General features: G+C 43.2%; 1 protein-coding gene across 5 annotated transcripts in view; it reads left to right on the plus strand.

The window, feature by feature from the left end:
* pask (PAS domain containing serine/threonine kinase) overlaps positions 1–26,201 on the plus strand; it is an 88,069-nt gene that overhangs the window by 42,245 nt on the left and 19,623 nt on the right. For 2 of the 5 annotated variants that reach the window (XM_068041787.1, XM_068041790.1), the window contains exons 10-13: positions 66–158; positions 6,101–6,272; positions 9,558–10,903; positions 15,800–15,990. In XM_068041787.1, the coding sequence (XP_067897888.1) occupies positions 66–158; positions 6,101–6,272; positions 9,558–10,903; positions 15,800–15,990 (1,802 nt within the window). The remainder of the gene's footprint in view (positions 1–65; positions 159–6,100; positions 6,273–9,557; positions 10,904–15,799; positions 15,991–26,201) is intronic. The other 3 variants (XM_068041788.1, XM_068041791.1, XM_068041789.1) reach the window with 3 other exon arrangements.

Raw genomic sequence — 26,201 nt, forward strand, 5'->3', positions numbered from 1 at the left:
TGTTCTCTTTCTGTTTCTGTGGTACTTTCTTTTGGTCTGTTTCTTTGGGTTGTGTTTGTGTTTAGATGACCAGCATGGTGCAGGTAGCATTAACCCACTGAGCAGTGACTTCGAGGTACCTAACATACACCCTGTTATATCGGCTACGATGAGAAAAGGTACAGTATGCTGAATGGGATTGGGGGTCTGGGAGGGAGGTGTAAGCGGCAATTTGAACACACGTCTGGTTGAATCACATAATTGTTACAGCACAAAAGGAGGCCATTCGGCCTCTCGTGTCTGCGCCAGCTCTCCAAAAGAGCAAGTTACCTAGTGCCACTCCCTGGCCTTCTCCCATAGCCCTGCATATTCTCCCTTTTCGGGTAACAATCCAGTTCCCTTTTGAATGCCTCGATTGAACCTGCCTCCACCACACACTCAGGCAGTGCATTCCAGATCCTAACCACTCGCTGCGTGAAAAAGTTTTTCCTCATGTCACCATTGCTTCTTTTAAAATCTGTACTCTCTTGTTCTCAACCCCTCCACCAATGGGAACAATTTTTCCTTATCTACCCTGTCCAGACCCCTCATGATTTTGAACACTTCTATCAAATCTCCTCTCAACCTTCTCTTAAAAGAAAGCAGTCTCAACCTCTCCAATCTATCCACATAACTGAAGTTCCTCATCCCTGGAACCATTCTTGTGAACCTTTTCTGCACTCTCTCCAATGCCTTCGCGCCTTTCCTAAAGTACGCCCAGAACTGGTCACAATACTCCAGTTGAGGCTGAACCAGTGTTCTATGCAAGTTTAACATAACTTCCTTGCTTTTGTACTCTATGCCCCTATTAATGGAGCCGAGGATACTGTATGCTCTATTAACTCCTCTTTCAACCTGTCCTGCCACCTTCAATGATTTGCACATATATACACCCAGGACCCTCTGCTCCTGCAAACCCCCCCCCCCCCCCCCCCCCCTTGAGAGTTGCACCCTTTATTTTATATTGTCTCCATCTTTTTCCTACCAAAATGAATCACTTCACACTTCTCTGCATTAAATTTCACCCCTCACACGTCCACCCATTCCACCAACCTATGTCCTTCTGAGGTTCTACACTATCCTCCTCTCAATTCACAATGTTTCCAAGTTTTGTGTAATCTGCAAATTTTGAAATTATGCCCTGTACACCAAGGTCTAGGTTATTAATATTTATTAGGAACAGCAAGGGTCCTAACACTGACCCTTGAGGAACTCCACAACAAACCTTCCTCCAGTCTGAAAAACATCCATTAACCACTACTCTCTGTTTCTTGTCACTCAGCCAATTTTGTATCCTTGTTGCTACTTTTCCTTTTTATTCCATGAGCTATAACTTTGCTCACAGTCTGTGTGGGATTTTATCAAATTCTTCTTGGAAGTCCATGTGCACTACACCAACAGCATTGTCCTAACCAATCTGCTCTGTTATCTCATCAAAAAACTCCAGCAAGTTCAGTTAAACATGATTTGCCCTTCACAAATCCATGCTGGCTTTCCCTAATTAACCAGCTTTTACCCAAGTGACTGTTAATTTTGTCCTGAATTATTGTTTCTAGAAGCTTCCCCACCACATAAGTTAAACTGACTGGCCTGTAGTTGCTGGGCTTATCTTTACACCCTTTTTTGATCAAGGGTGTAACATTTGCAGTTCTCCAGTCTTCCAGCACCACCCCTGAGTAAGGAAGACTGGACAATTATGGCCAGTGCCTCTGCAATTTCCACAGTCACTTCCCTCAGTATCCTTTGATGCATCTCATCCAGTCCTGGTGCCTTATCAACTTTAAGTACAGCTAGCCTATCCAATACCTCCTGTTTATCAATTTTAAACTCTTCAAGAGTCTCAATTGCCTCCTTTTTCACCATGACCTGCACAACATCTTCCTTGGTAAAGACAGATGCAAAGTATTCATTTAATACCTTAGCCATGCCCTCTGCCTCCAAGTGTAAATCCCCTTTTTGGTCCCTAATCGGCCCCACTCCTCCTTTCACCACCTTTTTACTATTAATATGCCCATAGAATACTTTTGGATTCCCTCTCACCAGCCCGCTCTTTTAAACTCTGCTGCTCTGGCTCTGCTCTCTCACCGGCCCGCTCTTTTAAACTCTGCCGCTCTGGCTCTGCTCTCTCACCAGCCTGCTCTTTTAAACTCTGGCTCTGCTCTCTCACCGGCCCGCTCTTTAAAACTCTGCTGCTCTGGCTCTGCTCTCTCACCGGCCCGCTCTTTTAAACTCTGCCGCTCTGGCTCTGCTCTCTCACCGGCCCGCTCTTTTAAACTCTGCCGCTCTGGCTCTGCTCTCTCACCAGCCCGCTCTTTTAAACTCTGGCTCTGCTCTCTCACCGGCCCGCTCTTTTAAACTCTGCCGCTCTGGCTCTGCTCTCTCACCGGCCCGCTCTTTTAAACTCTGCCGCTCTGGCTCTGCTCTCTCACCGGCCCGCTCTTTTAAACTCTGCCGCTCTGGCTCTGCTCTCTCACCAGCCCGCTCTTTTAAACTCTGGCTCTGCTCTCTCACCGGCCCGCTCTTTTAAACTCTGCTGCTCTGGCTCTGCTCTTTCACCGGCCCGCTCTTTTAAACTCCGCCGCTCTGGCTCTGCTCTCTCACCGGCCCGCTGTTTTTTTTAAGATATGCTGAATTGCAGGTTATTACATTAACATTCTGGATTGAAACCTGAGAATCTTGTTCTGTTTTAAATTAGAATTTGATCTGATACTTGTAATTTTTAGGAAAATATTAAAACTCTCCCATTTATAATTTCGATCTATCACCCATGATAGACTGCTAAAGTTGTACGTCGTAGGTATAATATGCATTTCTCACCCATGGCTCAGTTCCTAGCACAATTGGCTCTGAGTAAGAAAGTTGTGGTTTCAAATCCCACTTCTTAGACTTTAATACAGAATCTAGGCTAACACTTCAGTGTAGTATCGAAGGAGTGCTGCACTATCTGTGAAGCCATTTCTTGGATGAGATGTTAAACCGCCTGCCACTTCAGATGAATGTAAAAGATCCATGGCAGTATTCGAAGCAGAGCATAGAAATTCTCCTTGGTGTCCTGGACAATATTTATTCTTCAACCAACATCTCTTTTTTTAAAAAAGAATGATCTGTTCATTTTTACGTTGCTGTCTGTGAGACCTTGCTGTGTGCAAATTAGCTGGCACGTTTCCTACATTACAACAGGACTTCATTGACTGTAAAATGCTTTTGGGCTGTCCTGAGGTCATGGAAGGTCCTATTGAAATGCAAGTCTTTTCTTATTGATTACAAAATAAATTGTTTGCTATGTACAATAACATGCATGTGTGTAATCCATATATTATAAATATGTACCTGATATTGGGTCAGGTTTTCCGTCCAGATTTGGCAGACCTTTTTTTGGTTCTCCATTGAAAGGAGAAGGTATTGACTGGTGTTTTTTCCTCCTATATTGGCCATTTACTTTGTCCTGTATTAGTCCAATTTAAGTCAAAAACAAATTCTCTCTGGATTCATCACATCCCATGTTTCATCATCTCTTGGGAAATATAGGATCATAGGAAATAGGAGCAAGAGGAGGCCATTCGGTCTGTCGAGCCTGCTTCGCTCTTCAAACAGATCATGGCTGATTATCTACCTCTACGCCATTTTCCCCACTATTCTCATATCCCTTGATGTCATTAGTATCCAGAAATCTATTGATTTCTGTCTTGAACATGCTCAATGATTTGAGCTTCCACAGCGCTCTGAGGTAGAGAATTCCACAGATTCACCACCCTTTAAGTAAAGAAATTCCTCCTCAACTAAGTCTTAAATGGCCTACCCCTTATTCTGAGACTCTGTCCACTGGTTCTAGACTCGCCAGCCAGAGAAAACATTCTATCCACATCTACTCTGTCATGCCCTGTAAGAATTTTGTAAGTTTCAATGAAATCACCTCTCATTCTTCAAAACTAGAGAATACCGGCCCAGTTTCCTCAATTTCTCCTCATAAGACAATCCCAGCATCCCGGGGATGCTGAACCTCCATTGCACTCCCTCAATGGCAGGTATATCCTTCCTTAGATAAGGAGACCAGAACTGTTCACAATACTCCAGCTAGGGTCTCACCAAGGCTGTATTGAATTTCAGCAAGACATCTTTACTCCTGTACTCAAATCCCCTTACAATGAAGGCCAACATACCATTTGCCTTCCTAATTGCTTGCTGCACCTGCATACTAGCTTTTAGTGACTCATGAACAAGGACATCCAGGTCTCTTTGGACATCAACACTTCCCAACCCCTCTCCATTTAAGAAATACTCTGCCTTTCTGTTTCTTCTACCGAAGTAGATCACTTCACATTTATTCATATTATATTCCATCTGCCATGTTCTTGACCGTTCACTTAGCCTGTTCAAATCCCTTTGAATCCTCCTTGCATCCTGCTCACAACTTACATTCCCACCTAGTTTTGTGTCATCAGCAAATTTGGGAAAATTACAATTGGTCCCTATATCCAAATCATTTATGTAGATTGTGAACAGCTGTGACCCATGCGCAGATCCTTGTGTTGCCTGCCGTCCTGAGAATGACCCATTTATTCCTACTCTCTTCTTTCTGTCTTAACCAATTCTCAATCCATTACAGTATATTACCCGCAATCCCATGTGCTCTAATTTTGTTTACTAACCTCCTGTGTGGGACCTTATCAAAAGCCTTCTGAAAATCCAAATACACCGCATCCACTGGTTCTCCTTTATCTATGCTACAAGTAACATCCTCAAAAAACTCCAACACATTTGTCAAACATGATTTCCCTTTCACAAATCCATGTTGACTCTGCCCAATCACATCATTATTTTCCAAGTGTCCAGTTATTACATCCTTTATAATAGATTCTAATATTTTCCCTACTACTAAGGTCAATCTAACAGGTCTGATCTTCTACAACACATGAAGCTTGGAAGTTTGGTCCTTTTTCTTTTTGCTCTTTTTTTCCATCAATTTACTCCCCTCTCCTTCTGAATGTTTTACTGGTAAATGGTAAAGAAGGTGCAAGTTGCCTTTTGATATCTTGGCCATGTGTGAACCTTGATGAGTATTGGTCTGCTATTCTCCCAAAGGAGGCATTACGACAATGTTTGTATGAAAGCTCTTCCAACAAGTGATGTTGGATGGCCAGTAGGAGTAGAAAACCTGGCTATTTTCTCCCCTCCCATAATCCAAGTTAGATCAGACTAATTATAGTAGCCAAGTTTACTTTCGAGTTTAAAATTTTGCATTTGGGCATCAGCTTCCCTGATGATGCCTGTTTAGCTGGAGGAGTCAGAGAGCTCTAACTGTCAGTTGAGCAGCCATTTGATATCACACGTTTGATCAGAGTATTCTCATACCTCTCCCTACCAAAGGAGATTTCAGAACTTCATTCAGGATTAAATTACTGTTCCTTTTTCTCCTTACCTACATAAAATGTCACACTGACAGAGCAACAGCTTTTTGTAAAACCATATCACGTTTTTCTGATGCGACAGCAGAAATAAAGATTGACACTAAATTAAAGGAGAAAGAAGGGTTGAGTAATGCAGTGAGTGTCTACCTAGTGACTAGGTAGTAACGTTCTCCTTTTGATGGAGTGTGCATCCCCATTTTTCACCAGTAAAACAGTTGACCACTTTGGAGCAGGACAGTTTTCTAATTTGTGTGCCTAGATGTTTGGGTCAGTATTAAGCTGTTTCCCACATTTCTTTGTCTCCACTGGCTTGGTATTAAAAGAGAGCAGATATTTCATGCTACGTCTCAAAAACAAGCCAGCTCCCTGTAAGCAGTATTAGGAAATGTGCTCTGTAATAATAACAATACTACAGAATGACATTTCTGCACTGTGTAATTGAGGAAATTGGGAGGATATATGATTACATTGCCCTGTAAGTAAGAATATTTTCAATATGGAACAAGAAAAGCCTACCTAGGACACATTAAGAAGAATGTACTTGATATTTGTAGTGCCTCAGGTTAGAACCCACTTTTTTCGCCAATCTCTTTATTAACTGATGGGGTAACCCTGTGTGCTATTAACCTAGAATCATAACTTAAGTGCTTACTATGTATGGCTTTCTAATTTAGATCCAAGCCCACTGCTTGCTGGAGATACTGCTCTTATACAGCAGGAAAGAACACGATGTGGCAATGTTCCGAATGTCCCGATTTTTACCGGAACCAGCTCAAAGCTAGATAGTGACGGTAGCCTTGCTTCCACCGTGTCGTCTCCCAAAGTCACCTCAACTCCTTTCAGCAGGTAAATGGATGAAAATGTGTGACGACAAACAGATACACTGATGCCATTTCCAGAATTAGCATAACAAATGCAGTCAGTTGTGCAAGATAGACTATTGGTCACAATCTGTGGAAGTATATTGTCCTATGAAATGTTCGCTGTGAGATATATAATTTAGGGCCTTTTAACAACCACAATCTGTGTCCCTGAGTATTTAATCAATTATCTTATTTTTGTAGCTGTGCAGAATGGATTTGGATGCAGCAAGTGACTTTACGATGGTACCATGCAGTGGAGGGATATCAGTGCTACTTTGGCACTCAGTGCCAACAACAGTGACATAGGTTGCAAGTAGAGCAAAGCTCCCTCTACACTACTGCCAAAACATCCTTTAACGTCCAGGGATGGTGCCAGAGGACTGGAGAGTTGCAAACGTTCTACCCTTGTTCAAAAAAGGGTGTATGTCTAAGCCCAGCAACTACAGGCCAGTTAGTTTAACCTCGGTGGCAGGAAAGCTTTTAGAAACGATAATCTGTGACCAAATTAATGGTCACATGGACAAATGTGGATAAATTAAGGAAAGCCAACAGGGATTTGCTAAGGGCAAATTGTGTTTAATTAGCTTGATTGAGTTTTTTGATGAGGTAACAGCACGATTGCAGTTGATGTGGTGTATATGGACTTCCAAAAGGCGTTTGATAAAGTACCACATAACAAGCTTGTCAGCAAAGTTGAAATCCATGGAATAAAAGGGACAGTTGCAGCATGGATATGAAGTTGGCTGAGTGACAGGAAACAGAGTAGTGGTGAATGGTTGTTTTTTTGGACTGGAGGATGATAAATGGTGGGGTTTCCCACAAGTTGGTATTGGTATCACTGCTTTTCTTCTATATTTATAACCTGGAATTGGGTGTACAGGGCACAATTTCAAAATTTGCACAAAACTTGGATGTATTGTGAACTGTGAGGAGGATAGTGATAAACTTCAAGAGGACATAGGCTGGTGGAATAGGTGGACACATGGCAAATGGAATTTAATGCAGTGAAGTGATTCATTTTGGTAGGAAGAATGAGAAAAGGCAATATAAAATAAAGGATGCAATTCTAAAGGGGGTGGAGGAGCAGAGAGACCTGCAGGTATATGTGCACAAATCGCTGAAGGTGGCAGGGTAATGAGGCATACGGGATCCTAGGCTTTGTAAAAAGAGGCGCAGAGTGCAAAAACAAGGAAGTTATGGTGAACCTTTATAAAACAATGGTTCGGCCTCAACTGGAGTATTGTGTCCAATTCTGGGCACCACACTTTAAGGAGGATGTGAAGATCTTGGAGAGGGTACAGAAAGATTTATGAGAATGGTTCCAGGGATGAGAGACTTCAGTTCTGTGGTAGACTGGCAAAGCTAGGACTGTTCTCCTTTGAGCAGAGAAGGTTGCAAGGAGTTTTGATAGAGGTGTTCAAAATTGAGGGGGTTTGGAGAGAGTAGCTAGGGAGAAACCCTTCCCATTGATGAAAGGGTTAAGAACCGGAGGACACCGATTTAAAGTAATTGGTTCACAGAATGACATGAGGGAAAATCTTTTTTACACAATGAGTGAATAGATTCTGGAATGCACTGTCTGAGAGTGGGGTGGAGGCAGATTCAATCGTGGCTTTCAAGAGTGAATTGGATGAAAAGGCAGGGGAGTGGGACTAGCTGAGTTGTTCTCACAGTGTGACAGCACAGACATGATGGGCCAAATGGCTGCCTCCTGTGCTATAATCATTCTATGATAAATCCCAATCTTTGGAACTTATTAAATGACACATTTAAAATAGTATGTGTTATTTCAGGCAATGTATTTTTATATATAAAAAAAATTGATGGGTTTTCGAAAGTCCAAAGAAGAGTAACTAAGAATTGTAACTTGATGATGTGAAGAGAATTACATTTGTTATTATTCAGGAAAGATGTTAAGAAAGGACTTGACCTATATCTTCTAAAATAATCAGATATAATGTAGATGTATTTAGGGGTTTAAACTCAGTGATTACAGAGTTTCAGAAAATTATTGAGCCTCGACTAGAAACAAGTAGTTTTCCCACACTAACATGCACACTGAATAGGTTGTCAATACAATTTGCTTTGGCTGTATCGTGCTGGGTAGCATATGCTAGCATAGTGGTTATGTTACTGGACTATGTTACGTTCTTATGATTGGTAATTCAGAGTTCTAGACTCATGATTTGGAGACATGAATTCAAATCCCACCATAGCATTGGGGAATTTAAATTCAGTTAATTAAATAAATCCAGAAATTAAATAAAAAGAACTTTCAGTACTGGTTTCCACAAAACTATTGGATTGTTGTTAAAAGCTCATCTGGTTCACTAATGTCCTTGATGGAGGGAAATCTCCCACCCTTACCTGGCCTGGCCTAAATGTGACTCCAATGCCACAGCAATGTGTTTGACTCTTAATTGCCCTCTGACATAGCCGAACAAGCCACACGGCTGTATAGGCATGAGTAATAAGTGCTGGCCTTGCCAGCTATGACCACAACCTATGAATGAACTTTTTTTTAAACAAAGTTCTTAATTTTATTTTGATTTTTTAAAAAAATAAGATAAAACATTAGAAAAGTAAGTATATATAGGCGATCAAATACCCCACTCACCATAATATATCCTTTTTTCTAGGATCGGCTGTTAAGTTTTACTTTTATAGATTATAATGTTAAATTGGTTTTCCTGGCATTTTGCAAGATCAACTTGGTCAGGGGACAAATTTCAGAACTTTATTTTCTTTGAAGTTTTGAGGACTTGCGTAAGTGGAGTAGAGGTTACAATATGGTGAATTATGTACGGTCCCGGAAAGGATTGGACTGAATGGCTTTGTCCTATCTATTTTGTTGTATTCACTTGAGTGGTCTATACTGTATTCATGGTATGTATCACCATTTTCTACATAAGCCTTGCATTTGACCTACGAGGGAAGACTATTGTGTATGACTAGTTTTGTGCCGTGATGATGCATTCACTGGATTCTGGGCCGATACTATCTAAACTCATTTCTTGTAAGTGGCAGAGATGGTAAAGTTGCATCCCATCTGTTTAACTTAAATTCATTTCCGTCTCCCAAAAATCAAAGGATAGTATTTAACACTCGCCACTCAACATAATCTCTGGCCAGATTTGGAGATTGAGTTTGTCCGACATTGTGTTCCCATCATTTCACACTAATATGTGCCACAATTTAAAATGCTTTGTTTGGGTCTTCCTGATGTCCTAGATAATGTGACCCCTTATGCTACACTTTGTCGTTTCAGGCCAGGAAGTGACAACACAAATGATCTTATTGCCCAGGTTGAACAGCGGCACCCTGTACGCCAGAACAGTAATTCCTCGCTGCTTTTGGAAAGTGCTAGCACTCAGGATCTTCTCATGGTGCCATCCACTATGTCTGCTGGGACAAAACAGACAGAGGGTCGTCCATCTCAGTTTGAAGAGGTCGATCCTGAGCAAAGCAGGGAACGGTTGGTTCCAAAGGACTCGATGGAGACATTGTGCTTTGCTGGTATGTGTGGGTATTGTCCAGTTTCAGTGGCATCAGCAGTAGTCTGTGACGGAGTTGGTTCATTACCAGGTTCACCAATTCTGAACCCACTCTTGTCCAGCTTTGGCACTCCGACCTGTCTGCTGGGAGATCAAATGAGCTATTCAAATGGGGATGACAATTTTATTAGCCAGCACGATAGCAATGTCTGTGATTCTCCAGGGACTCCTACCATGGATGAAGTATGGCCTGGAAATAGAATCTTTACCTACAGTGCCCATCTGGAAACCTCAGAAAGGAAACATGCTGGAGTTGAAGTCTTGTCTCATAATTGTTTCGGTGCTAAATGTAATACTGTCGGTATAGCCAACGAAGGGACTTTGTGGCAGAAAGGTTTGTGCTCCCGTGCGCTCACTCTGCCATATGAGGAGCACAAAGAACAAATGAGTGCCTCCAATGAAAAGCAAGCTGGAGTTTCTCCAGCCGGATTAAATGATCAAGTAAAATTATTTGTCAGACAATGCACACAGAGTGGCACAGAGGCTGAAAACCCAGGTGAGGCTGATGTAAACCTGATTCTGTGTGGTTTTAAAGAGCTGGAACTCAGCAGTGACTCCGAGCTGGTTTCTGTGGACCAGTCAGGCACTTCTTGTGCTACCTCAGAGCTTCTCAGGACTCCATCTCCCTATGTGATAGATTCAGACCTTGAATCGGAACCTGATAATGGCAGGACAGGATCTCCTGCAGCTGGACTGGAAGCAGCGAAGAGTACGGGTACCTCAAGTTGCATGAACCAAAGTGAAAAGTTAACCAGCCGATGCATGGCAACATCGGAACAGTTCCCTGTGCACCAAGTGGTGGCTGGTGATTTGCCTGAAGGATCAATTTACAGCCAGTGTTATCATTATGATAGTGAGATAATGAGTGCCAGTGAACTCCCGCTGCAGCACAGTCCTTGTCTGGAAATGTCAGAAAGTAAGGATGAGCTGGAGGGACATGCAACATCAACACCAATAGTCCAGAGGCAATTGAAAAATCAAGTTTCTTTAAGGCCCAACTGTGAAATTAATGAAGGGAACTACACTGGAAACTGCTATCACAGGGATGGTTCCAGACTCTGTAAGTCAGTTTAATGTTGTATAATCAATGGTTTTACATAACTGAAGCTTGACATATTATAACCTTTAGTTCTTGCTTTAATACTCTATGCCATTGTCAGGTTCCACTGGTAAGATATATTGGCAGTGATCTTCAGCAGTCGATATCCATCCTTGAAATGTTGGATGCATTCATGATTTGGACTGTTCTGATGATATTGGGTGTTCTGGAATTTTTGCTCCCTAAAATGGGATAGAGAGATTTGGTTGAAGTCTGGGCTTCACATTTTGAGGTGTCAGCATTTTTTTTTTTAAAAGAGGCAGTCATTTCATGTTCTTTTACAGATCTGGAATTTACAAGTAATTTCCAAACAGCAATTAAACTGAGTGACCCCAGGCTGTGTCCTAGATTAATTGGACTTTGTGACATTGAGGAACAGGTCATTATAAAAACGTAGTTGACGTTAGAATCAGAATGGTTACAGCACAGAAGGAAGCCATTTGGCCCATTGTGTCCACACCAGCTCTCTGCAAGAGCAGCTCACCTAATCCCACTCGCCTGCCTTTTCCCTGTAGCCCTGCGAATTTTTTCTCTTCAGATAATTATCCAGTTCTCTTTTGAAGGCCTCAGTTTGAATCTGCTTCCAGTCTTAGCCAGTGCATTCCAGATCCTAACCACTTGCTGCATTAAAAAAAAAAAATTCTTCATGTCGTTGTTGCTTCTTTTGCCAGTCACCTTAAATTGGTGTCCTTTGGTTCTGGATCCTTCAGCCAGTTGGAACAGTTTCTCCCTATCTACTCTGTCCAGACCACCTCTATCAAATTTCCTCTTAATCTTCTCTTCAAGGTGGATAGCCCCAGCTTCTCCAACCTATCCAAATAACTGAAGTTCCTCATCCCTGGAACCATTCTCCTGAATCTTTTCTGCACTGTCTCTAATGCATTCACATCCTTTCTAAAGTGTAGTGCCCAGAACTGGACACAATATTCCAGTTAAAGCCAAACCAGTGTTTTATGCAGGTTCTTCATAACTTCCTTGTTTTTGTGCACTATACCCTTATTTATAAAGCCCAGGATCCATATCTTTTATGAACTGCTTTCTCAAACTTCTGTGCAATCTTCAATGATTTGTGCACATATACCCCCAGGTCTCTCTGCTCCTGCACCCCCCTTTATTTTATAATGCTTCTCCTCGTTCTTCCTATGAAAATGAATCACTTCACACTTTTCTGCATTAAATTTCATCTGTCTCTTGACCGCCCACTCCACCAGCCTGTTTATGTCCTCTGGAAGTTTATCACTAACCTCACATATCCCAATGCTTCCAAGTTTCGTGTTGGCCGCAAATTTTGAAATTTTGCCCTGTGTGCTGAAATCTAGGTAATTAATAAATATCAAGAAAAGCAGGCGTCCCAATACCAACCCCTTAGGAACCCGACTATATTCATCCTCCAGTCTGAAAGACAACCATTCACAACTACTATCTGTATGTTGTCACTCAGCCAATTTCGTATTCATGTTGCCACTGTCCCTTTTATTCCATGGGCTTTAACTTTGTTGACAAGCCTGTTATGTGGCACTTTATCAGATGCCTTTTGGAAGTCCATGTACACCAGATCAACTGCATTATCCTCATCAACCTTCTTTGTTACCTCATCAAAAAAACTTAAGCAAGTTAGTTAAACATGATTTGCACTGAATAAATCAGTGCTGACTTTCCTTAATTAACCTACATTTGTCTGAGTGACTATTAACTTTGTCCTGAATTATCAATTCTTAAAGCTTTCCCACCACTGAGCTTTAACTGACAGGCCTGCAGTTGCTGGCTTGCCCTTCTACCCCGTTTTGTACAAGGTTGTAACATTTGCAACTCTCCAGTCCTCTGGCACCACCCCTTTAAGGAGGATTGGAAGATTATAGCCAGTGCCGCCACAGTTTCCACCCTTGCTTCCCTACGTATCCTTGGATGCATCTAATGTGGTCTTTATCAACTTTAAGTACAGCCTGCCTATCTAATACTTCCTCATTATCAATTTTTTAGCCCATCCAGTGTCTGTCTACCTACCTCTTTTACCATGACTTGAGCAGTCTCCTTGGTAAAGACAGATGTAAAGTACTCATTTAGTACCTCTGCCTCCAATCATAAATCCCTTTTTAGGTCCCTAATCAGCCCCACTGCTCCCTTTTACCAAGCTTTTACTGCCTATGACTTTTGGGTTGCCTTTTATGTTAGCCACAGGTCTCTTCTCATATTCTCTCTGCTTTTTCACTTCCCCTCTGAACTGTCTATATTTAGCCTGGTTCTCAATTGTATTATCCACCTGACGTGTCATATGCACCTTTTTTCTGCTTCATCTTACTCCCTATCTCTTGCGTCATCCAGTGAGCTTTGGATCTATTTGCCCTATCTTTCCTCATTGTGGGAATGTATCTTGTCTGTACCTGAGCTATCTCCTCTTTAAAAGCAGCCCATTGTTCAGTTACAGTTTTGCCTTTCAATCTTTGATTCCAGTTTACTTGGGCCAGATCAGTTCTCACTCCATTGAAGTTGGCCCTCCCCCAATTAGTTATCTTAACTCTGGATTGTTCCTTGTCCTCTTCTACAGCCAATCTAAACCTTATGATGCTATGGTCATTGTCCCCTAAATGTTCCCCTACTTTCACATGACCCACCTCATTCCCCAGAACACAATCCAGCAATGCCTCCTTCCTTGTTGGACTGGAAACACTGATGTAGAAAATTCTCCTAGACACACTCTAGAAACTCTTGCCCCTCTTTGCTTTTTGCACTATTACTATCCCAGTCTACATTAGGATAATTAAAGTTCCCCATTATAATTACTCTAATTCTTGCGTTTCTCTGTAATTTCCTCGCAAATTTGTTCCTCTATATACTTCCCAGTAGTTGGTGGCCTATAGAATACACCCAGTAATGCAATGTTTCTTAATTGTAACCAAATAGATTCTATTCTTGTCCCCTCTAGGACATTCTCTCCCTCCAGCACTGTAATGTTCTCCTTAATCAATACAGCTTACTCCTCCATCTTTCCTGAACACCTTGTATCCGGCAATATTTAGTATCTAGTCCTGCTGTTATTGCCACAGCATCATAATTCCATGTAGCTATCTGCGTCTACAGCTCACCTTATTTACCAAACTCCATGCATTCATATAAATGCACACTAAACCAAATTTAGAACTTACTATATTCGCTCTGACACTGACCCCTTCTAATGCCTTTCCATTTCCTACTCTAGTGCTATCTCTCTCCCAATGCTCTGTGCACCTTGGTTATTAGGTATGATAACACTCCTGTCATGAAACCTGGTGTATCATTATGAAACATGGTATAGAGCACAGCAGCCACCATGAAACAGTGCTTCTTATGGTTTACCTGCAATCTGCTGGAATACGTGGACATAAAAATCTTTTCTAGTCTGCAGCCATTGTTTATGTCTAACTGGTTCAAATAGTGTCATAAACACTTGATAAATCACAGCTGAATAGGTACAGACCACCAAACAGCATCATATAACTGGGAGCAAAAATCATCTGAAAATGCCAATTCAGAACTGGCAATCAACAAGCAGCTACTAAAAACAAGCAGAAATGGACCTTGGTGCAAATAATCCTGAAACATTTTGGTGGGGTCAGCAGATGGAGATTTTTGTCTCAAATTTGGTTGCCAGTCAGCTCAGGAGAGCCATAAAAGCAAGTTTTTTGACAGAAGAAAAATATTTTTTTAGATTAAATAATTCACAGTATCAGTGAATGTTTTCATGTCTGTCCATGTTTGAAGCTCTGTTCCTGCGTTTAGCTGAGGGAAGTGGATAAAGCCATGTGTCAGACTGTCAGATTGCACAGCTGATAATTCTACATATCACACTGGTGAATTCAATAAACTAGGGCTTCACGGCCTCAGACTTCTCTGAGGAGCCTTTGCAAATGTATACAAGAAACTTAGTGGAATGATTAAAGTAAATCTGAAATGTCACTTTCGGATACATCAGGGTAGTAGGACCAGAGGAACAGTCTGTGAAAGGCAAATTTAGGACAGGTTTCTTTACATGGAGATGATCAGTTGAAATCAACTGCCTGGCACACTGGATTCACTTGCGAAACATATGGATGCTGTAACAATAAATAGTAATTGTGTTCTGGAAGGAGAGGATCGAGTGGCCTGAAGGACCTCCTTTATCCAAACTTAGCTTAGGAGTTGTTTTTGATTACCTTGTGGGTAGGACACAATGAGCTGTAGAAACTTGTACTCTGGTCCCAGGAATGCACGACTACTTAGTTGACACAGATCAAGTAAATCCCTCTGTCCAGCATATTTCACACATCTTGGAAAAATAACGAGTTGATTAACCGTTACCATTTGACGCCGGGGCCAAGTTAACGTCTAACCAATAACACACACATAACAAAAGCACTATGCTTTCAGCTCTGGGATCTGAATTTGAATCTTGTCCAGGTTGATGGGCTGAAAATTCATTTCTACAGCTACCCATGTTAAATGTGGTAGAATAAAAACAGAAGATGCTGGCAATGCTTAGCAGGTCTGGTAGCATCTGTGGAGAGAGAAACAGTTAACCTTTTCAGGTCTGTGTTTCAGGTTCTGCTGAAAGGTCACAGACCTGAATCGTTAGCTCTGTCTCTCCCTCTCTCTCTCTCTCTCTCTCTCTCTCCACAGATGCTACCTGTCCTGTTGACTATTCCCAGCATTTTCTGTTTTTATTTCAGATTTCCAGCATCTGCAGTATTTTGCTTTTGTATTAAGTATGATGGACATGTGTTTGTAGTCAATGGGAGAATGAGGAATGTGGAATGCTATAATCTTGTATGATCTGATTAGGATCTGTTCTTTTTGGTTTTTTTTATGCTATGGAAATGTACAATCTGTATCTTTTTGTTCCAGGTATTGTCTTTCAGGTCAAGTGTCTGCATTTGCAAGATGGAGGAAAATTATATTGTGTGTGGGTCGTGCGGGATCATATTCAGAGTAAGAGAGAGGCTGCACTGAAGACTCTTTTAATGTCCACTCTGAACAGCACCTCCCTGTCTGCAGAGCACTCTTTCAGCCTGGGAGAGGTCAGTCAAGTAAACGAGGTGAAATATTAATTTGTTCTGGGTTTAGCAATTTAGCCCCTGCTACATCATTTTTGTCCTAGAAAATTAAGTCATCTCTGGTAAATGGAATTTATGGAGGAATTGGTGAGATAAGTACTTTGAAGGTGGCTGTATCAGTACTGTGCTGTGTGAATCTGAAGAACACTAAGGTAGAGAGAATGCGAATGGAAGAATTTTTTTGTTGTCATGTGAAAGATCATGTTTAGAAAATCAAGTTTTGCCTTCATGCCCTATTATTTTTCCCAAAACTGCTGCTGCTTCTTTGGCCTCCTTGTCTCGAGAGACAATGGGTAAGCGCCTGGAGGTGGTCAGTGTTTTGTGGAGCAGCGCCTGGAGTGGCTATAAAGGCCGATTCTAGAGTGACAGACTCTTCCATAGGTGCTGCAGATGAAATTGGTTGTCGGGGCTGTTACACAGTTGGCTCTCTTCTTGTGCTTCTGTCTTTTATCCTGCCATCTGCTAAGTCTCTTCGACTTGCCACTGTTTAGCCCCGCCTTTATGGCTGTCCGCCAGCTCTGGCGATTACTGGCAACTGACTCCCATAACTTATGATCAATGTCACAGGACTTCATGTCGCGTTTGCTAATGTCTTTAAAGCGGAGGCATGGACGGCGGGTGGGTCTGATAGCAGTGACGAGCTCGCTGTACAATGTGTCCTAGGGGATCCTGCCATCTTCCACGCGGCTCACGTGGCCAAGCCATCCCAAGCGCTGCTGGCTCAGTAGGGTGTATATGCTGGGGATGTTGGCTGCCTCGAGGACTTCTGTGTTAGAGATACGGTCCTGCCACCTGATGCCAAGGATTCTCCGGAGGCAGCGAAGATGGAATGAATTGAAACGTCGCTGTTGGCTGACATACGTTGTCCAGGCCTCGCTGCCATAGAGCAAGGTACTGAGGGCACAGGCCTGATACACTCGGACTTTTGTGTTCCGTGTCAGTGCGCCATTTTCCCACACTCTCTCGGCCAGTCTGGACATAGTAGTGGAAGCCTTTCCCATGTGCTTGTTGATTTCTGCATCGAGAGGCAGGTTACTGGTGATAGTTGAGCCTAGGTAGGTGAACTCCTGAACCATTTCCAGAGTGTGGCCGCCGATATTGATGGAGAATTTCTGACATCCTGCCTCATGATGTTCGTTTTCTTGAGGCTGATGGTTAGGCCAAATTCGTTGCAGGCAGCCGCAAACCTGTCGATGAGACTCTGCAGACACTCTTCAGTGTGGGATGTTAATGCAGCATCGTCAGTAAAGAGGAGTTCCCTGATGAGGACCTTCCGTACTTTGGTCTTCGCTCTTAGACGGGCAAGGTTGAACAACCTGCCATCTGATCTTGTGTGGAGGAAAATTCCTTCTTCTGACGACTTGAACTGTGAGTGCAGCAGGGAGATGAAGATCCCAAACAGTGTAGGTGTGAAAACACAGCCCTGTTTCACGCCACTCAGGATAGGAAAGGGGTCTGATGAGGCGTCGCTATGCTGAATTGTGCCTTTTCATATTGTCAAGGAATGAGGTGATACTTGATAGCTTTGGTGGACATCCGATCTTTTCTAGTAGTCTGAAGAGACCACGTCTGCTGACGAGGTCGAAGGTTTTGGTGAGATCAATGAAAGCAACGTAGAGGGGCTTCTGTTGTTCGCGGCATTTCTCCTGTAGCTGGCGAAGGGAGAACAGCATGTCAATGGTGGATCTCTCTGCTTGAAAGCCACACTGTGCCTCAGGGTAGACTCAGCCAGCTTCTGGAACCTGTTTAAAGCAACTCAAGTGAAGACTTTCCCCACTATGCTGAGCAGGGAGATTCCATGGTAGTTGTTGCTGTCACCGCGGTCACCATTGATCTTATAGAGGGTGATGATATTGGCATCGCGCATGTCCTGTGGTACTGCTCCCTCGTCCCAGCACAGGCAAAGCAGTTCGTAGCGTGCTGAAAGTATAGCAGGCTTGGCACCCTTGATTATTTCAGGGGTATTGCCGTCCTTCCCAGGGGCTTTTCCACTGAGTTCCGATTTTGTTGGCTGTTCGTCCAGCTCATCCATGACTGGCAGAGACTGGGCTGCATTGAGGGTGCCTCAGTGACTACGTTTTCTCTGGAGTACAGTTCTAGGTAGTGCTCCATCCAGCGGTCCATTTGCTTGTGTTGGTCAGTGATTGTGTCCCTGGGGGGACGATCTTCTTGATGGTTGACTCAAAAGCTCTCTTAATGCCATCATACATTCCTCTGATGTTTCCGGTGTCGGAGGCCAGCTGAATATGACTGCATAGGTGTTGCCAGTAGTCATTTGTGCACCACCTGGCTGTTCTTTGTGCAGCGCTTCTGGCTGCTTTAAGTGCTACGGATGTTAACTCGCCGGGGGCTTTCTTGTAGTTCAACAGTGCAATGTGCTTAGCGACTATGACAGGTTCCAGCTCTTTGAAGTGAGATTGAAACCAGTCAACATTCGACTTCACACATTTTCCATAGGTGGTCATTGCTGAGTCATTAGATGGCGTCTCTGATGTGGGCCCACTTGGTCTCTGAATCCCCTGTTGGAGTGTTTTGAAGGGCTTTTTCAAGTGAATTTAGAAACTTATGTAACAGCTGTGGATAAGAAATTCTGCTAGTGTTGATGCGTGGGCGGCCCTTCTGCTTGGAGTGATGCAGCTTCTTTGGTTTGAGTCTAACTTCGCTGCACACCAGGGAGTGGTTGGTGTCGCAGTCTACACTGTGGAAGCTGCGTGTGATTTGGGCACTGTTTATAGAGGCTTGCCTTGTGATGATGAGGTCCAGCTGGTGCTAATGACTTGGGTGATCTTGGGTGCTTCCATGAAACCTGGTGTCAGGGTTTAGTATGTAAGACCGAGTTGGTGATGCAGAGGTTGTGATAGGTACATAACTCCAGCCATCTCTGTCCATTCTCATTCATCCTTCCAATGCCATAGCTCCGAAGGTAGGAGGGCCACGAGTCATGGTCAGCCCCAACCCTGGCATTAAAGTCCCCCAGCAGGAACAAATGTTCGGTATCGGGAATGCTACTAATGATATTATGGAGTTCCTCGTAGAACTGGTCTTGAACTTCAGGTGGGGAGCAGAGTGTTGGAGCATATTTTGCTGAGTAGGTGTACTGGTCCAGAGGCGGTGAGCAGTCGGATGGACAGTATGCGTTCCAAGCCATTTGTAGGTGGCTCTATCATACTGAGCAAAGAGTTTCTGATGGCGAAGCCCACTCCATGCTGTCTTGGTTCTTCAGGATCCCCACCCTGCCAGTAGAAGGTGTAGTCTTGCTCTCAAGAGATCCGCTCGCAGGGAGACCTGTCTCCTGAAATGCTGCAATGTCCACATTGAGTCTATTGAGCTCGTTGTTAATGATGGCGGTCTTCCGAGAGTCATTGATTTGTGTAAGGTCTTCCGACAGGCCAGGACACATAGTTCTGACGTTCCAGCTTGCAAAACGAAGGGCTGGTACATTCTTTCCTTTTTTTGTCGTGCTGTTTGGTGCGGTGTTACATCTGCTTGTCGGGCAATGACCCTGAGCTCCAAGCACCCATTGAAACAGGTGGACTGTGGCGGGACAGAACCTTACTGACCGGGGGCTGCCCGGTTTGAGGCGGGCGGTAGCTGTCCAGTGAGATGCGATGACCTCTCCCACGGACAAAGGCAACCCGTGGCGCCCAATCTCTACGTCAATTGAGCTGGACCTATAACCCGTAACTGCTGCCTTCTGTGTTGTTTTGGTCGCTGTGAGGCGACTATGGAGTGACCTCTCCATGGTGCATGCCTGGGCGGATGGATGGAGGTTGTGAGTTGCCCAAGCATTTTTAGCCCCCCTCTCAGCCTTCCTGGTGGGGTCCAAAGGAGTGCAGAGCACGATGTTTGGCACCGGTATGACTGCAGGAACTGCCGGAAACATGCCAAAGGTGACACATGACCACCTTCGGGGTTCCGCTCTGGATTTTCTGTTAGGGTTTACTCCCTTAGCCTTGGTCTCTCCCGAGTCACCCACAAGACAGTGGGGTTGTTAGGGCCCCTGCTCAAGTGTAGGTGAATGCCGGTGGGAGGAGGTGGGGGGTGGGGCAGCGAATACAGTATACTAAATTGAAAGAAGCACAAGTAAATCGCTGCTTCACCTGAAAGGAGTGTTTGGGGCCCTGGACGCGAGAAGGGAGGAAATAAAAGGGCAGGTATTACACCACCTAGAAAGGTGCCGTGGGAAGGGAAGGGGTTGTTGGGGGTCATTGAGGAATGGACCAGGGGGTCATGGAGGGAACGGTTCCTTCAGAATGCTGCAAGAAGAGGGGAGGGGAAGATTTTTATGGTGGCATCACACTGGAGGTGCTGGAAATGGCCGACGATGAATACGGAGGCTGGTGGGTTGGAAGGTGAGGACAAGGGGAGTCCTATCATAGTTCTGGGAGGTCGGGGAAAGGGTGAGAGTAGAAGTGCAGGAAATGGGTCGGACATAGTTGAGGGCCCAGTCAACCACGGTGGGGTTGGGAAGGGGGGGTGGAATCGGCGGTTGAGGAAAAAGGAAGGCAGATCAGAAGCACTGGCATGAAAGATTGCATCATCCAAGCAGATGTGACAGAAAGTGAGAGAATGGAATGGAGTTGTTACAGGAAGCAGGCTGTGAGGAAGTGTAATCAAGGTTGCTGTGTGAGTCCGTGGGCTCATAGTGAATATTTGTTGATTGCCTCCATTTCTGGGGACAGGCTGAGAAATTGAGACAGTTCAAGGTGAGAGCAGGATGCTCAATATACAGGAAAAAGAGGTGGGAGAGGCCCTGAGTAGGACTGGAATAAGGAATGTTCCACATGTCCCACAGTACTGCCTTGTTTCAGTCCTACTCAGGGCCCCTTGCTCACCTTCAGGGAGCACTTGGTTAAGAGTGACCATTGTATCATAAGGTTTAGACTTGTAATGCAGAAAAGCAAAGAATGAAATAAGGAAGAACATCTAGATTGGAAAAGGGCTCATTTCAAAGTGATGAGAAGGGATCGAGCAAGGGTAGAATGGAACCAAAGGCTGACAAGGAAAAACTGTAACTGAGCAATGGGTTATCTTTAAGGAAGAGATGTTTCAAGTACTAAAACAGTAAAAGATAGTATCAAACTTAAAGAAAAAGCCTATAATTGTGCAAAGATGGGAGGCAGGTCAGAAGATTGGACAGAATATTAAAAAAAACAGGAAAGAAGGACTAAAAGATTGATGAGGAAGGTAAAATTAGAGTACGAGAGAAAGCTAGCCAGAAATATAAAGACAGATAGTAAGAGTTTCTATAGATATTTTAAAAAGAGTTAACAAAGTGAGCGTTGGTCCTATAAAAAGTGAGTCTGGGGAATTAATAATGGATAATAAGGAGATGGCAGATGAATTGAACAGATATTTTGCATTGGTCTTCACTATTGAGGATGCACTTAACATCCCAGTATTACCTGTAAGTCAGGAAATGGAAGGGAGGGAGGAACTCAAGAAAATTACAATCACCAGGGAGGTGGTACTAAACAAACTGTTGGAGCTGTGGGCTGACAAGTCCCCGTGTCCTGATGGACTTCATTCTAGGATGTTAAAAGAAGTGGCTAGTGAGATAGTTGATGCGTTAGTTTTAATTTTCCAAAATTCACTCGATTTGGGGAAGGTTCCTTTAGATTGGAAAATAGCCAATGTAACTCCTTTATTCAAAAAGGGAGGGAGACAGAAAGTAGGAAACTACAGGCCAGTTAGCTTAACAAATGTCTTAGGGAAAATGTCAGAAGCTATTATTAAAGACGTTATTTAGAAAAATTGAAGGTAATCAGACAGAGTCGACATGGTTTTGTGAAAGGGAAATCATGTTTCACCAATTTATTGGAGTCCTTTGAGGGAGTTACATGTGTTGTCGATAAAGGGGAACCAGTGAATGTATTTTACTTAGATTTCCAGAAGGCATTTGATAAGGTGCCACATCAAAGTTTATTGCAGAAAATAAAAGCTTATGGTGTAGGGGGTAACATATTGGCATGAATAGAAGATTGATTAGCCAACAGGAAACATAGTAGGCATAAATGGGTCATTTTCTGGTTGGCAAGATGTAACGAGTGGCGTGCCACAGAAATCTGTGCTGGAGCCTCACCTTTTTACAATTTATATAAATGACTTAAATGAAGGGACCAAAGGTATGGTTGCTAAATTTGCTGATGACAGAGATAGGTAGGAAAGTAACTTGTAAAGAGGACATATGGCGGCTGTAAAGGGATTATAGATAGGTTGTGAGTGGGCAAAGGCCTGGTAAATGGAGTATAATGTGGGAAAGTGGGAAATTGTTCACTTTGGCAGGAAGAATAAAAAAGAAGCATATTATCTAAATGGTGAGAGATTGCAGAGCTCTGATATGCAGGGGGGTGTCCTCGTGTATGAATCGCAAAAGGTTAGTATGCAGGTACAGCGCATAATTAGGAAAGCTAATAGAATGTTATAGTTTATTGTGAGGGGAATTGAATACAAAAGTAGGGAGGTTATGCTTCAGCTGTACAGGGCATTGGTGAGACCACATCTGGAATACTGTGTACATCTGGAGTACTGGTCTCCTTGTTTAAGGAAGGATGTAAATGCGTTGCAGGCAGTACAGAGAAGGTTTACTAGACTAATACCTGGAATGGGTGGCCTGTCTTATGAGGAAAGATTGGACAGACTAGGCTTGTATCTGCTGGAATTTAGAAGAATAAGAGGCGACTTGATTGAAACGTATAAGATCCTGAGGGGTCTTGACAGGGTGGATGTGGAAAGGATGTTTCCCCTTGTGGGAGAATCTAGAAATAGAGGTAGCTGTTTAAAAATAAGGGGTCGCCCATTTAAGACAGAATTGTGGAGAAATTTTTTCTTTCAGAGGGCCGTGAGTCTTTGGAATTATCTTCCTCAAAAGGCGGTGGAAGCAGAGTCTTTGAATATGTTTAAGGCAGAGGTAGATAGATTCTTGATAAGCAAGGGGGTAAAGGGTTATTGGGGGTAGGTGGAAGTGTGGAGTAATCAGTTTAGCCATGAACTTATTGAATGGTGGAGCAGGCTCGAGGGGTTAAGTGGCCTACTACTGTTCCTAATTCGTATGTTCGTATGTACATTCCAACGAGGGCGAAAGGTAAGGGAACCAAAAACAGAGATCACGAATGACGAGGGAGATAGAGATTCGAGTGTATGATGTATGTCAATTGACTTCTTCAAGTGAGAACTAGGCTATATACAATAAATTGAGAGGGGAGGGGAAGAGGAAAATAAGACTGGCAAAGAGAGAACATGAGAATAGAATGGTAGTCAACATAAAAGGGAACCCAAAAATCATCATCTGGCATGTAAATTGTAAGCGGGTAGTAAGAAGTGAAGTAGGGCCTATTAGGAACAAGAGGGTGATATATGCTGAGAGGTGCAGGGCAAGGCTAATATACTTAACGAGTGCTTTTTATCAGTGTTCACTAAGGAAGTGGAATCTGACAAAATATCAGTAGAAGCGGAGAGAGATGAGGCAATGGATAGGGTAAAAATTGAGAGGGAGGAGGTACTAGAAAGGCTGGCTATGCTTAAGGTAGATAAATCACCTGGTCCAGATGGCTTGTATCCCAGGTTGCTAAAGGAAGTGGGGATGGAGATAGTGGAAGGGCTTGTCATAACCTTCCAATCTTCCCTGAATACGGGGGAAGTGCCAGAGGATTGGAGAGCGGCAAATGTGATACCCTTATTCAAGAAAGGGTGTAAGGACTGCCCTAGAAATGACAGGCCAGTTAGTTTAACATCAGTATTGGGTAAGGTTTTAGAAACCATAATCAGGGGGGAAAAAATCAACAGACACTTGGAGAGGTTTGAGTTAATTAAGGAAAGCCAGCATGGATTTGTAAAAGGCAGATTATGCTGGACTAATCTAATTGAGTTTTTTGATGAAATGACAGAGAAGTTGATGAAGGGAATGTGGTAGATGTTGTTTATATAGATTTTAAGGAAGTGTTTGATAAGGTACCACATAAAAGGCTGGACAACAAAATTGAGGCTCATGGAATAGGAGGGTCAGTGTCTAATTGGATAAAAAAATTGGCTTAAGGACATAAAACAGCGAGTCGTGGTAAATGGCTGTTTTTGCTATATATAAATGACTTGGATCTTGGAATACAGAGTAGAATCTCAATATTTGCCAATGACACCTGATAATGAACTGCCTGCAACAGGACATAGACAGGCTAGCAGAATGGGCAGACAGGTGGCAGATGCAATTTAATACTGACAAGTGTAAGTTGATGTATTTTGTCAGAAGGAATAGGGTGAGGCAATATATACTTAATGGCACATTTCTAAAGAGTGTGCAGGGACAGGGACCCGAGGGTGCATGTGTATCAATCTTTGAAGATGGCAGGACATATTGAGAGATTGGCTGGTAAAACATATGGGATCTTGGGCTTCATAAATAGAGGCATTGAGTACAAAAGCAGGGAAGTTATGCTGAATCTTTATAAAGCTCTGGTTGGGCCCCAACTGGAGTATTTCGTCTAGTTCTGGCCACCACATTTTAGGAAGGATGTGAGGGTCCTTGAGAGGATGCAGAGGAGATTTCCCAGAATGGTTCCAGGGATGGGGGATTTTAGTTAGGTTGGAAAAGCTGGAGGAGTTCTCCTTCGAACAAAGGAGATGAGGGAGATTAAATAGAACTGTACAAGATTATGACAAGTTGAGATAAGTTAGACAAGAAAAAACTGTTCCCATTAACGAATGGTACAAAGTCTAGGGGACATAGATGGAAGGTTTCTGGCAAGAGAAACAGGGGGAGTTTGAGGAAGAACATTTTTACGCAGCAGGTGGTGATGACCTGGAACTCACTGCCCACAACAGTGGTGGAAGCGGAGAAAATCAATGACTTCAAAAGGAAATTGGATGGGCAGTTGATGGAAATAGACTTGCAGGGCTATGGGGATTGAGCGTGGGAGTGGGACTGACTAGATAAGGCTTCCACTACTTATTTATATACAACTGCCTCAATTTGGGATTTGGAGCTTCTGAAGTACCATTTTCCTTTTAAATGCTTTCAATCTCCCCAGTTTTTGTGAGCAGAGCTTGCTATCCAGAAGTTGTGCTTTATCGATAGCCTGCCCTGGCAGACATACATGACCCAGGGCTGCCGATTACCATAATTGCAATGAAGTACGCTTTATTTACGTCGGCTTATTTTTGTCCTTGGAAGGAGTGCACCACCGATTCAGCGAATGTTATCAGGGTTCTAAGGGTTAAATTATGAGAGATTACCTAATCTAGCCTTGTATTCCCTGGAATATAGAAAATTAAGGGGTAATTTGGGATTTTTAAAGTAATCAATAGTGTAGATAGAGAGGAACTTTTTCTGCTGGTCGGGGAGTCGAGGACAAGAGAACATGACCTTAAAATCAGCCAGGCCATTCAGGAGAGGAGTTAGGAAACACTTCCTTATGTAAAGAGTGGTAGAACAACAGAACTCTCCCACAAGCAGCAGTAGAAGCTAGCTCAATTAATAATTTTAAATATGACGTTGATAGATTTTTGCTAGTCATGGGTATAAAGGGATATGGAGCCAAGGCAAGTGGTTGGAGTTAGGATTTAGATCAGCCATGATCTCACTGAATGGTGGAACAGGCTCAGGGACTGAGTGGCCTGTTCCTGTTCTTATGTTCTGCATCTTCAGTACGTGAAATTTTAAAACAAATCTGTGCTTTTACAACCTAAAATGGTTACTATATTTGCTTAAATTTCAAAGCATCACTATGGCTAATACTGGAGAACAACTTTCACTTGCATATAACAATGAAAGCCTATGGGATGGTTGAGCGCCCTCTGTCAGAAATGCCAAAAAGTCTTGGAATAAGCAGAGCCCTGAGTACTGATGAGAAATGCAAAGAGTTCATTGAAAATGCTAACTTCCTGCTGCTCAAACATGGTTTAAGCAACATTTTTTTATTTATTCATGGAATGTGAGCATCACTGGCAAGGCCTGCATTTGTTGCCATCCCTAATTGCCCATGAGAAGGTGGTGATGAGCCACCTTGAACCAAAACAGTCCGGTGTGTCAGGGATGGAGTTCCAGGCTTTTGATCAGTGACGCTGAAGGACGGGCAATATAATTCCAAGTCAGGATGGTGTGTGACTTGGAGGGGAACTTGCATGAGGTGGTGTTTCCATGCGCCCACTGTCCCTGTCCTTCTAGGTAGTAGAGGTCGCTGGTTTGGAAGGTGCTGTTG

The sequence above is a fragment of the Heterodontus francisci genome, chromosome 11 (assembly GCF_036365525.1).
Source record: "Heterodontus francisci isolate sHetFra1 chromosome 11, sHetFra1.hap1, whole genome shotgun sequence".
Lineage (NCBI taxonomy): Eukaryota > Metazoa > Chordata > Chondrichthyes > Heterodontiformes > Heterodontidae > Heterodontus > Heterodontus francisci.